Here is a 12,722-nt window from a genome sequence, read left to right on the forward strand (position 1 = left end):
GACAGTAAAGCCATTAATGAGACAAACCAGCAGGGGTGCGTCCAAGCACAGCCCTGTACCTGAGAGCACACTGCTCATTGAGAACATGGAGGTTTTCAGGAACACTGAAGAAAGGGTGTTCATCTAATAATAGCAACAGCTAAGGGAACATGCGTGTTGGTCTGATCTCAACCTTCTGAAACCGAAAAGAGGACTTACTAGTGAAATTAAAATGACAAGAGGCAGGAAAAAAAAAAAAAACAAATACGGATCTCTCTTCTTTTCATGTGTGTGTGTGTGTGTGTGTGTGTGTGTGTGTGTGTGTGTGTGTGTGTGTATGTGTGTGTGTGTGTGTATGTGTGTGTCTACTAGGGAACAAGAAGAGATGAAGAGAAAACTATCAGAGTCTTTTTTGGTAATTTCTCCAAGAGTCAGGTGGAACAGATCCTAAAGACGGAAGAGGAGCAGTCACTTTGTTTGCCTGGAGAAAAGGTGCTTTTGAGACTGGGTAACACGCACTCAGGCTAACGGAAGCCAGAGCTGAGAACCTGATGGTCTCTTGTCACCACCCGCTAACCCATTTCCTTTCCTCCTGATTATTCTTGATTTGAACAAGAGACTTGTAGTAGTTACTTATCCTGTTGCTATGGCAAAACACAGAAACACGAAAAACAGAGGCAACTTCTGGGTGGATTGTTTAGGCTTGAATTTTGAAGGTACAGTCCGTTGTGTCAGGAAAGTCGTGCTAGTAGAACTTTGGGGCACCTGGTCACATGGCATCCATAGGGAGGGATATTTGCTTATGCTGGATCACTTTCTCCTTCGATTCAGTTCAAGACTCCAGGCAAAGAACTGGTCCTACCCACATCAATTACCCTAATTGAGCTAATCCCTCTTACATGCTCGCTCAGAGATTTGTTTCCATGGTGATTCCAAATCCCATCAAGTTGATAGCCAAAATCAACCATAAGAAGGATAATGATGTGAGAGCAATTTTATTTAAAACAAAAAACAAAAAACGGAGATACTTGTGGACCACACATATATAATCATTCATTCATTGCTGGTGAAATAGTATGAAGTGAGCTGATATATCTTTGATCACGAACCAAAATAAAATTTCAGTCTCTCAGTGAGCTCCGCACTCCAGTCAGCAATTGAGACAATGAACTTGAATGTGACACAACCCAACCCCATTTGCAAAGGGCACCAGGCCAGTTGTATACACACATATGCAGGGGTAAATATATGCAGATGTAGACATATGTGGTAAAATTAAATTCAAATGTTTTCATGCATCCAAAGACGAAGCAAAAATGAGAATATAAACATTCACATGGTATTTTCAAGACTTAACCTGCTGGAATTTAGAGTAGGAGACAGCTGGACATGTGTCCTTTAATAAGACCTATCAAATAGTAGACTTCTGGGGGTTTAATTAGGGTGAACTTAGCTACTGACAAAAGTATATGGTGAAGAAACCTGACATACTGGGCCAGGGGAATGAGGCAGTAGTTAGAGCTCATGCCATCCAAGTAAGAGGACCAGAGCTTTGATCCCCAGCATCCATGGAAATGCCATATTGGTACAGTGTCTTTCCCATAATCCTAACCTCTGAAGGCAGAGAGGTGGGAACCCTGGAACAAGCTGGCTAAGGAGAGGGACTGATTGCCAAGTTCTGGGTTGAACTGAGAGACATTGCCTCAAAGAAATAGAGAGAGACGCAGTGGAGGAAGGTTTGTACTACTGACCTTGAGCCTCCACATGTACAGACTCACGGGCTCACACACATGTGCACACTCCACACATGTGAACACACACACACACACACACACACACACACACACACACACACACACACTACAAAAATGAACCAAAAACAGAAGAAAATGGAAACTTCTGTATGAGTAAAGGAAACCGTGTGTGTGTGTGTGTGTGTGTGTGTGTGTGTGTGTGTCTACTGTGCATAACTGCAACTCTGGAATAAAGGAAACTACCCCTATGGCAGTAACAATAAAATCAAACCAGAGGCTGCATGTAACAGTTAGAAGGACAGGGGAGAGGCACTGCCGGGGGTGGCGGGTGCCTGCAGGGGCATTTCTGTGGCAGTGGGAAAGCGTCTTGGTACAACTCCCTAAACACTGATTCAGATAAAAAGCCCCCAAGCTATGTAAATGGTTTCTCAATAAATAAAAATATTAATGAGAGTCACCATTTTGAAAATGCCAGGCATGGTGATATACATCTGTCATCTCAGCACCGGAGAAGCTGAGGCAGGAGGATCTCAAGTTGGAGTATAGCCTGGGTTACACATCAAGAAACCGAATCCAGGTTGGGGGAAAAGGTAGGAATTTGGTCTTAACGTTTTTATTTGTAGAAATAGTGTCCAGAATCAGTAGGTATTAATCCTTCTGCCCAATTCACACTACGGAGGTCAGATATGAGACCCACATCTTAGTGCAATTATATTACAAGGTAGACCTAGAGAAAAATCTATGTCAAGATTCAGCAGCAGACAAGGAAAGGAAATTGGGGTATTTCCCACAGAATGACAGATACTCAGTATCACAAACATGGGGCCATTAACATCTGAATGGCTTTCCAATGGAAGGAAGTATCTGCTGTGTGATCCAGGGAGCAGAACTCAGAGCTATGGAATGGAACCTGGACTACAGAGATCTTGGGAGTCTCTCTTACCAGAGACCTACGCTCACCAATGTACAAATGAATACATGACCAAGTGAATGAATGAATGACCAAGAGAATAAATCAAACTGCCCAGAAGAAAATGGCAAGTTCCCCATTGGCATAGTTACTCAAAGATGAGAAGGTTCCCCCCTCACAGGTGGCAGAAGGCAGGAGCACATGAGGAAGCACAAACATTGCTGTTGAACTCAACCTTGGAACCTGAAACCGTCACCTGCTTCACCTTGACCAAATCTCCCTTCAAGGAATGGCCCCGCCCCACGGGTCCTACGACTCTGTTCTCTGTGAGTGGGAGAATCACCATCCAGTTAGCCAGAAAGTTTGTCCTTTTCACACAGGATTCGCTCTTGTATCCACACGCCTTCACTTCCAATCTTCTCTGGAATACATTTATCCTCCTCCTTCTTCCAAAGGAAGCCATGTCATTCCTCCACTTAAAATCCTCTAAAGGAAAGTTTCAGTCTTACCCAACCATGAACCCCTCAAGCTACAGTTTCAACCTGCGGGGCAGGAAGTGCCCACTGGTGCAATAATGGCAGGACTATTATGAGGGTAACCAATTGCTCTATGATTAGATTTGAGGCCCCGTCCACAGGAGGTGATTCCTACCTGATACTGCAAACCTGCTCAAATACCAAAGGCCACAGGGGGAAGCCTGCTGTTGTCTTGCTAAACGGGCATGATGTCACAGTGCTTTATAACTATTGATGTCTATATCCATAGGTGAGCGCTGCTCTCAGCCTTGCCCAGAAAAGCTTCTCTTTGCACCGATCAATACAGTGACTAATAAGTCGTCAAGTGCTGAGAGTATTCAACTCCCCCAGATCTACATCACTGCTCCAAGGCCCAGGGAACAACAGCAAAGAAGTGAGTGACAGAGTGTGGGAGCTGGAGATGGCGGTGACTGCTGTGGAATGCTATCTTCTGGATATACATGGCCAGTTCTCTTATGAACTCCCAGCTGCTGTGGTTATATTCACAAAACTGGGCCAGTCAACATATCAATCACAAGAGAGGGCGGGACAAGAGAGACCCCGCCCCTCTGAAAGAAGTTATTGGCAGCTAATTGGTAGCTTGAAGAAGGGAGTATTGATTTTGTCTTCAGTGATACCACCATTGGTAAGTTGCCCATGATCCAGGAAATAGTCCCACACCTGTGCTCATGTATCAACCTTAACTGAACTCAGAAAAGAAAGAAAGAAAGAAAGAAAGAAAGAAAGAAAGAAAGAAAGAAAGAAAGAAAGAAAGGAAGGAAGGAAGGAAGGAAGGAAGGAAGGAAGNAGGAAGGAAGGAAGGAAGGAAGGAAGAAAGAAAGAAAGAAAGAAAGAAAGAAAGAAAGAAAGAAAGAAAGAAAGAAAGAAAGAAAGAAAGAAAAAAGACCTATCAATAGGAGAGCTATCTGTTGGAAGAACAGCTTAATGTGAATGGGAGGTGGAGAGTGAGTGTAAGGGTGGTAAGAATGGCCAAACTTCATGACACACATATATGAAATTGTCAAAGAACAAAAATAACTTTATTTAAACACAAACAACAACAAAATCTCTCCAGCGAGATTCAGGAAAGGGCCCATGGGACTGGTGCTTGTCCAATGCCACCTCAAGCCTCATTTCTCACCACTGCATCTCTCAATACATATTTTGTTCATGTGTGAGGGCCTCAGGGACCACAGAGTCTCACTGCCACCTTAGCTCAAGCTGTGTCTCTTTTTGTAGGTGTATGTGAGAATGTATGCCAAGCATGCAAGGGTACCACTCCTCCACCCACCCCTCTATCCTCCAACCCCTCCCCCAACCCCAACCCCATTCCTCCAGTCAAAGCCAGAAGAAGGCATCGAACACCCTGGAGCTGCGGTTACAGGCAGTGGTGAGCACCTGATGTCAATGCTGCGAACGGAACTCAGGTCTTCCGGAAGGACAGCCAGCTCTCTGAAGTACTGAGCCCAGCATCTCTCCAGCCCCATGAGCTCTTTCTAACACTGGCACTGTTCATCAACTTTTTAATCTCACCTCACGGTTCATCTCCTTTGAAAAGCCTTTCCCGACCTCCCAATTGGCACTGCCTTAGGCCAGCTCAGACGAGGCCCTGTACTAGACTGCACACCCTACTTTGCTGTGTTTACATGACCAAATCTGTGAGTGTCGTCTGCACTGTGGCTCATCCGTCATAAAGCCTCCACCCACCTCCCTGTCCCTGCACCTCACCACCCCCTTCTACCACCTGAAAGCAGAATAATCAACATTTGCTGCAGGAAATTAAACAATCCACACTGAGTTTCTCTTTAAACAAAAAACAAAAAAACAAAAAAAACCAAAAAATCCTGCATTAGCTATATAACAGTTAAAAGATGATAAGGACATCTGTTGCTTCTGCCTCCAGGAGCAGAGGAAGCCACCCAGGGTGAGACTGGGGTGGGGATGGCTCTCTGCAGCTGCCTCACTGTGATGCTGTAGCCGCGAGTGTAGAAACCACCGAAGAAGCCGCTGCAGTTTCCTACGCCCTGGGACCACGAGGCTGCGCCTAGGAAAGACAACTGCAGCTATGCTGCGGTGTGTAGCCTCTGCAGGAGTTTGGGGGATTCCCAGAGGGAAGCCCTGTGAAATTGGAGATCTCCTCACAGAAAAGATGCTTTGGGGCAAGTCCAAAGTTATTAGTAACTATCAACATTTCATCACACTGACAGGCGAACTGCCAAGAAGAAACGGAAATTGATCTCGGCCCTCGGGATCCAGCTCACAAACCGGTGCTTGGATCCTTTCTGGTCAGGCCCCTTCTCTGCAGCATGCTGTGCATCCATAAGAACTAACACCATTCCTTGGTATCCTCCAGGCAGGTTCCTGGTCAAGCATGCTGAATGGATGCAAAAGCAAATCCCTAGCCCCTTGGGCTCTCATATGCTCAATTCAGACAAGTGGACACAAAGGCAAACCAAACCAAGCCAAACCAAACCAAACCAAACCAAACCAAACCAAGCTAAGCCAAGCCAAGCCAAGCCAAACCAAACCAAACCAAGCCAAAGCTGTACCCTTCCTGCGCTCTGTTTCACTTAACACCAATGATAAAGTCTCAATGGAGAAGCAAGGCAGAAGGCAAACAGAGGGATCTTAGTTATTGTGCTAATCAGAGAAAGAATGCCATGAAATAGTAAATGAACCACCAAGGAGTGGGGGGAAACAAATACCCTAAATCTGTCTTTCTGTCTTTGACCACTGTTCTTATCTCTACTACCTCAGCCCTCTGATTAGAACAAAAGACTCTACTCTATTTGGCTCTCTTTGCCTACATTACGAATAGAGAGTAAAATGCTTAAAGGTGAGGGACCACACTCTATTCATCTTCAGATACACAGAACCTCCTGTCCTTTCCTCTCCCACTCTCTCTCCAACTGGCTCTGACACCCCAGCATTCCCATGGGCACAGGCAGATCCTGAACCAGGCCCCACTCGCCTCTCCATCACTGGCGTCTAGCACAACATCTGGTTCACTGTAGTCGTTCAACAAATGTTTGTGCAATTGACCCGAAATGATTCCTAGCAGAAATCTGTTCATGTTCCAGTGTGGGCGCTCACTCCCACAAATTATATCATGTTCTCATGTGGAAGATAAGGAGGGTGGATCTGACCACCTCTCGGGCTGCCTGGCTGCTCACATTCAGGAAGCCCCCACTGCTGAGGGGTTGTCATTTACACAGAACACAACAGCGGTGGTCCCCCTTGGAGCTGTGTAAAGAGCACCCTACCCAGATCCCTTCCTGTTTTCTAAATCGATGTTTTAAAAAAAAAGAAAAAAGAAAAGGAAAAAGCAATCTCAGATGCCCAAGTATGCGTGACCTATTTATTGATAGATCAAATATTTGCTAAGTGCCTGCTAACTTGTATAGAACAGGAATATGGGCCTACAAAAGCCTTGCTAATGAGTTGAAGAATCCAGGCATAGAAAGAATGAAACGGAGTTAAAACATGAAGCCTGAACACAATCAACCTAAATGAATAGAATACCCTAAAAATTCCTAAGCTCAAAGGACAAAGAGGTTGCTGTGGTCCGGGGGGTCAGAGGCCCAGGGCCTGAAGCCAGTTTTGTCAACATGGCCGCAAAGGCTTCGTGCTCTCATGGTGGAGCCAGTCTCTGAGAGGTGGCCAGATCATGAGGGCTCTGACTTTAATCCCCTGATGGGCTCATACCATGGTGACATTAAGGGGAGGTGTTGGAAAGTAGGGGGTGGGGCTTAGATGAAAGAGGTGGTAGAGGGCACACCCTGGAAAGCTACACCTAGTCAGCATGCCCACCCTGCTGAGCAGCTCTGCTCAGCCATGTGCTCCCTGACAAGCTGATGCTGCCCGGCCTCCCAAAGACCATGGAGCAGTCAAGCGGGACTGAATCCTGCGACACTGAGAATTCCAAAGGGAGTCTCCCAGCTTTGCCCTGTTTCCTTGGTGTACTTCTCACAACCATCAAAAGCCTAGCACATGGCCTCGCTGGAGTCTACGCGGCACAGGGAATCGCTGTTTGTCTTTGGAGACTGTGGACTAACTCCACTTTCCTCCTCTGCCTTTCAGAACGGCAGAAGGAGGAGCAAACACCTTCGAGATCAACACGAGATCAACACGCTCGGTAAACGCCAGGTGGCTGCACGGAGCCCTGCCAAGTCTGAGCTGGTTCCTGGGACACATGTACCTGTCAAAAGGAGGCCAGTCCGTATTTACTTGAACTACGTGTTGCAGACACTTCCAAATAGCCCGTGCCCATAGAAGAGCACCACCCTGCCCACGATGTCCACCACCGATCCCCAAAGCCATTATGAAATGCCTAGGGAAGGCATTATGGTTTCCCGTCAGCAGGTTTATTTTCCTGACCATGTTTTGCTGCAGCTAGCGCAGAATGATGCTGAGTTCCCTGGGCACATATGCACCAACAGATGGTGTAAGAGGACTAAAATCACACTCGCTCCTTCAGAGGAGCCAGCTTGGAATGCTAATGTAATCTGTGGAGAAGTTAAACAAGGAAAATTGAGAACCGACTCCCAAATCTGAAAACTAAAAACTATCCAAAGAACGAAATCTATAACCAGGACACCAAGCCCCAGCCCCTGTTTGCTTTGTTCGCATAACAGTTCACTAACCTCTACAATTACCTCCTCACCTACCTAACTGCCAGAGGGTGAAGCTCTCATGGGGGTAGGAGGGGACCACAGCATCCTGTTTGTCTTTAGACCCACAGTACCTGGCATAAGTACGGCTTGCTCAGTGTGTGTGGTGTAAGTTAAATGACTAGACACACAAACACCAACAGATCTGGGGGAAGCAGGCTCTGTGAACATTATCCTCTGAGCAAAAGCTAATCTGAACACGGATGCGGGTGTCATCTACAAACACAACCTCCCCTGCCTCTAGGCTCTGGGGAAGCAGTTGTCCCATGCCACCCAAGGCCAAGAGCAGCCAAGTGGAAAGCCAAGACCAGACCTTCGACTCTCTACCTCTTCAAGGCTCAGTAAACGCCCAGTTAAGCCCAGGGGGAAACCAGCTGTTAAAATCCCCTTTTCAAAGCACCCACATCTTACCCCCGGCCAGTTCTAATGGGAGCAAAAGCAAGGGAAGCCTGCTTCTTCCATACAGAAGCCCTCTCTGCCTCCCAAGATCACCCAGCTAAAGGGTTCAAGCCAAAACCAAGCAGAGATGAGGGTCAGTCTGTCTTTTCCAACGGTAACTCTGGTTTGATAGCTTCGTGAAGGGAAGCAAAGAAATTATTCTAGATATAATCAAACCCGGAGGGGAGAAAATCTATAAACTCCTAACACTTTGGGTTTTTTCCTTAGACATAATCCAAGACTAACTCTAAAAAATGACTCTACAAGCTAATGGTTACTTCTTCCTGAGCCTCAGTTTCCCTGTTTGTAATATGAAGCCGTTAACCCTATAGCGCCTCTTCCAGCTCCATCTAGGACAACCCCCAAGACTAAATTTAACACAGCAGAAGTCACCTGGCTACCAAGTGATGTGCATTCTACAACCACTCTTTGCCTGTCGCGAATTCTTGTCATTTTAACTAACCGTTAGTCATCTTATGCACAAACCCTTGGAAGCAACACTTTTAAAAGCAAAGACATGTTCAAAACTCTCTAGTTACATGTGATAAGGAAGAAGAAGGAGGAACTGTCTTGGGGAAGGAAGAGAAGCAGGAAGGATGGAGAGGGGGACAGCAGACAGGGCAGTAGGAAGTGGATGGCTGAGTAATAATACTAATAATAATAATAACATCATATATGCTAAAAAGTAAATAAAATCACCATAATGAGTTTCTTTATGTGTCAACCTTGAACAAGTAATTAAAAGAAAGGTGATAGTTTTTATTCAAAGAAATAAATATTACTTCACTTGTTTGTTTCTCCTAATGCCCTCTAAAACAGAAGGAAACAGTTATGTCGTAGACATAAAAAGTTCAAGTGATTTCCAGAGGTCTCAGTCCTCCGACCTGAACCTAGTGCTACAGAAGCATCCAGAGATCACCACAGACACCAGGGTGAGAGAATAGTTTGATGTCCAAAGAAAAGAAATAAGCCAGGCACAGTAGCTGATGCCTGCAATCTCAGCACTGGGGAGGCGGAGGCAGGGGGATTGGCAAGTTCTACGCCAACTGGAGCTGCACTGTTAAGTTTCAAGATAGCATGGGCTACACAGTGAGATCTTGGGTTTTTGTTGTTGTTGTTGTTGTTGTTGTTGTTTTAAGGACGGAAGAAGTAGAGAGAAGGGTAGAAAAGATCTTTTTTAAGAAGAAGAGAAGAAGGAGGAAGAGGGGAAATAACCAGAAGCACTTACTTCAGCTCGTTGGTCTCCATGCCCTGGGCAATAGCCATGATGATGCCTCCGTGGTCACCCCAAGTATAGTAATGAGGTCCAGGAAGAGCCTGATTAAGAGAAACAAAACAGAATTGATGTGCTGCTGTACAGACAGACGTAGAAATGGTGCCCTCCCCTCCCCCTCCCCCTCCCCCTCCCCCAGACACACACCACCACCACTACAGCCTCGAGAACACAGGCTCCAGTTCTCAGAACAGGTTCTCGTCCATCCTCTTGTTCACGCCTCACAATCCTGGAGTTGGAGAGAGCTAAGTTCTCACACTCCAGAGTTTAGGCTACCTCGGCGGGAGGGAGAGCACTCTCCACTTGCCTAACATGCCTGAAGCCTTGGGCTTCATCCCCACTCTGCAAAATAAAAAAACCAATCCACCAGAGCCGCTGTTCTACTACAACAAAGTCAACTCTCTGAGGGCTGTGCGAGGGGACTTGGTGCCTGGAGAAGCTACCCACACCATTTCCTGTTACAGAGCTGCCTCAAGGGAAGGCCTTGATGGGGCGCCTCAGCTCCAGTCAGGGATCTCAAACGTCCACAGAAACTCTTTCTACAGAAGGAACTGGCAAATGAGCCCTTGCAGGCTGGGGAAGTATGGGAGGAATCCCAGAGCATGCATCCCTTAAATGGAATGTACTTCTCCACCTAAGCACCAAACTACATTTGAATGAGGGATCTTGACAGAACCTAGAGAGAAATGATGTAATACACACACGTGAACAAATTTGCTTCTATAAAAATGGGCTACTACATGTGCAAATCACATAACTGAAGTAGCCACAGGTTGTTCAACCCGAACCTGGGGAAACAGAGCCCAATAAAACTTATCCAAGGTCCTATTAACCCAGATGACCATGCGCCAAGATTTCAGCAACAGAAGAAGCACAATGCCTGGGGATAAATGAGAAATGAAGGATTCGCAAACAAAGGAAAGCCAAGGGAACCTGGCCAGAGGCCCCTCACAGGCAGTGGGATCTGCAGGAAATGCTCAAGGTATCCCTTGAAGTGATCATCAGGAACCAGAGACAAACAAGAGAAATGGTAAAAACTTGGGGGCCGGGGAGAGATTCAAAACTGCTTATTTCCTATTATTTAAAATCAGTATTAGAATTTAAGCAAAAATAAATGAGTGTTTTCTAAGTATATAGACAAGCTACAACAAAAGCAGAAAGGTCAGGGAGGGGACACAGACCCATATGATACAAATGTTCTGTATTTTATATTCGCTCAGTACTAACTCTCTGAAGACTATGAAAGACTAGATATGCATGCTCTCATCCTCAGAGAACCCAATGAAAGAAAAGGAGAGAGAAATACGCAAAGACAGAGTCTAATATATCTGGTGGCTAAGGAGGGAGATTAAGAGTAGAGCACCTAACAAAAATGCACAAAGCATTGGGTTCAACACTCAGTACTGTCAAAACGCACAAGGCATTGGGTTCAACACTCAGTACTGTCAAAACGCACAAGGCATTGGGTTCAACACTNGCACAAGGCATTGGGTTCAACACTCAGTACTGTCAAAATGCACGAGGCATTGGGTTCAACACTCAGTACTGTCAAAACGCACGAGGCATTGGATTCAACACTCAGTACTGTCAAAATGCACAAGGTACTGGATTCAACACTTAGTACTGTCAAAATGCACAAGGCATTGGGTTCAACACTCAGTACTGTTAAAAAACCAAAAATCTAAATAACGCAAAAGGAGATGATGCAAAAAGAGATAGAGAAGAATGAACACAGAGGAAATAAATAACAAAAATATTACATTAAAGGCTTACTTCCAATAACTAACAGCGCCCAAGCAAAGCCCGGGGCCAGAGAGATGGTTCAGTGGTCAGGCCGCTTGCCTCCAGGCCTAACATCCTGGATCTGCTCCCAGGACCCAGATGGCAGAAGGAGAGAACCAGTTCCCAAACATTGTATTCTGATCTCCACATGCATCTACCCAGCTCCCCCCAAAGTAAAATAATAATAATAATTTATAAGAGAACAAGGATGTACATGTTGCATACCTAAAATCCTTTAAACAAAGACACAGTAAACAGTAAGTAAATGGACAGTAACAGATGTATCCAAAAGAAAATTTAAAGCCTTACATGTTTAGACTTAGGAAATATCTAAAATAAATAGCTATGGAAACACAGAAAGAGCACATCAATAAGTAAAGTTTTAATAATATAGCAGGGAAAACAATCAAGTCACTCCTACCAGGAATAAAGTGATCTCTAAAGCTTCTACAGATATTAAGGAGGTAGCAAGAAAAATTCACTAAATTCGAAAATCTTAATTATACACCAACTGGAAAAATTGAATTTCTTGCCAAAAATATATTCTAAGGAGAAAAATTCCCAGCCCAGTGGTGAATTACGGAAGACATAGCACCAACTTTAGCGTGGGCAGTCAGAAGCAAAGGGAGACGGCACACCAGTCTATTCTTACTTCGTGAGACCACCCAGACCCCAACACGGAAACTTGCCAAAGACACTGAAAATAGACTATCACATACTAGTACTTCTCACAGAGAGACCCCTATCATTTTTAGCACATCAAACCTAGCTATATTTATCATGACCAAGTGGGACTTATTCTGTAACTAAAAGTTAGCTTAATATTCAAGAGCCAAGTAATACAATCCATCATAGTAACAGAATAAGGAAAATCTATATCATTTCATTGATATAGAAATGACATTTAACAAAAATCAATACCTGGATGTGAATTTTTTTAAGAGTTATCAATAATCAAAGACCAACAGGGAATTTTCTCCATGTTGATGGAATATATATACATATACGTATATGTATGCATATACACCACATACAACCAAGAGCATATTGTTTAATTCATAAGACTGAGAACACGACTAGCCTTCCTGGATTACCAAGAGAGACTCTATGTTTAAAATAATAATAATAATAATGATGATAATAATAATAATAAGGAAAATGTTTATCCTCCAGACAGAGAGCAAATTGGAATGCTCACTCTTCCTGCATCTATTCAACAGTGTTTGGAGAGCAAAGTCACCATAGTAAGAGGAAGGAGAGGACTAGGAGAGCATTGCAATGCAGAGGGGAGCATGAGCCAGAAGAAAAAGAAATGGCTTAATAAAAGATCAGAAAGGAACTGCCCCCCTTTACATTTGGTATGATTGTTTGTAATAAATGCACATAGCTAATGCATCAAAC

At 44.7% G+C, this 12,722-nt stretch overlaps 1 protein-coding gene across 1 annotated transcript in view; it reads right to left on the reverse strand.

The window, feature by feature from the left end:
• Window positions 1–12,722, reverse strand: part of Sorl1 (sortilin related receptor 1) — a 154,415-nt gene that overhangs the window by 77,641 nt on the left and 64,052 nt on the right. Inside the window, exon 12 of the mRNA XM_021206280.1 lies at window positions 9,495–9,583. Within this exon, the coding sequence (XP_021061939.1) occupies window positions 9,495–9,583 (89 nt within the window). The remainder of the gene's footprint in view (window positions 1–9,494; window positions 9,584–12,722) is intronic.

Source organism: Mus pahari, chromosome 10 (assembly GCF_900095145.1).
Source record: "Mus pahari chromosome 10, PAHARI_EIJ_v1.1, whole genome shotgun sequence".
In the NCBI taxonomy this organism is placed as follows: domain Eukaryota; kingdom Metazoa; phylum Chordata; class Mammalia; order Rodentia; family Muridae; genus Mus; species Mus pahari.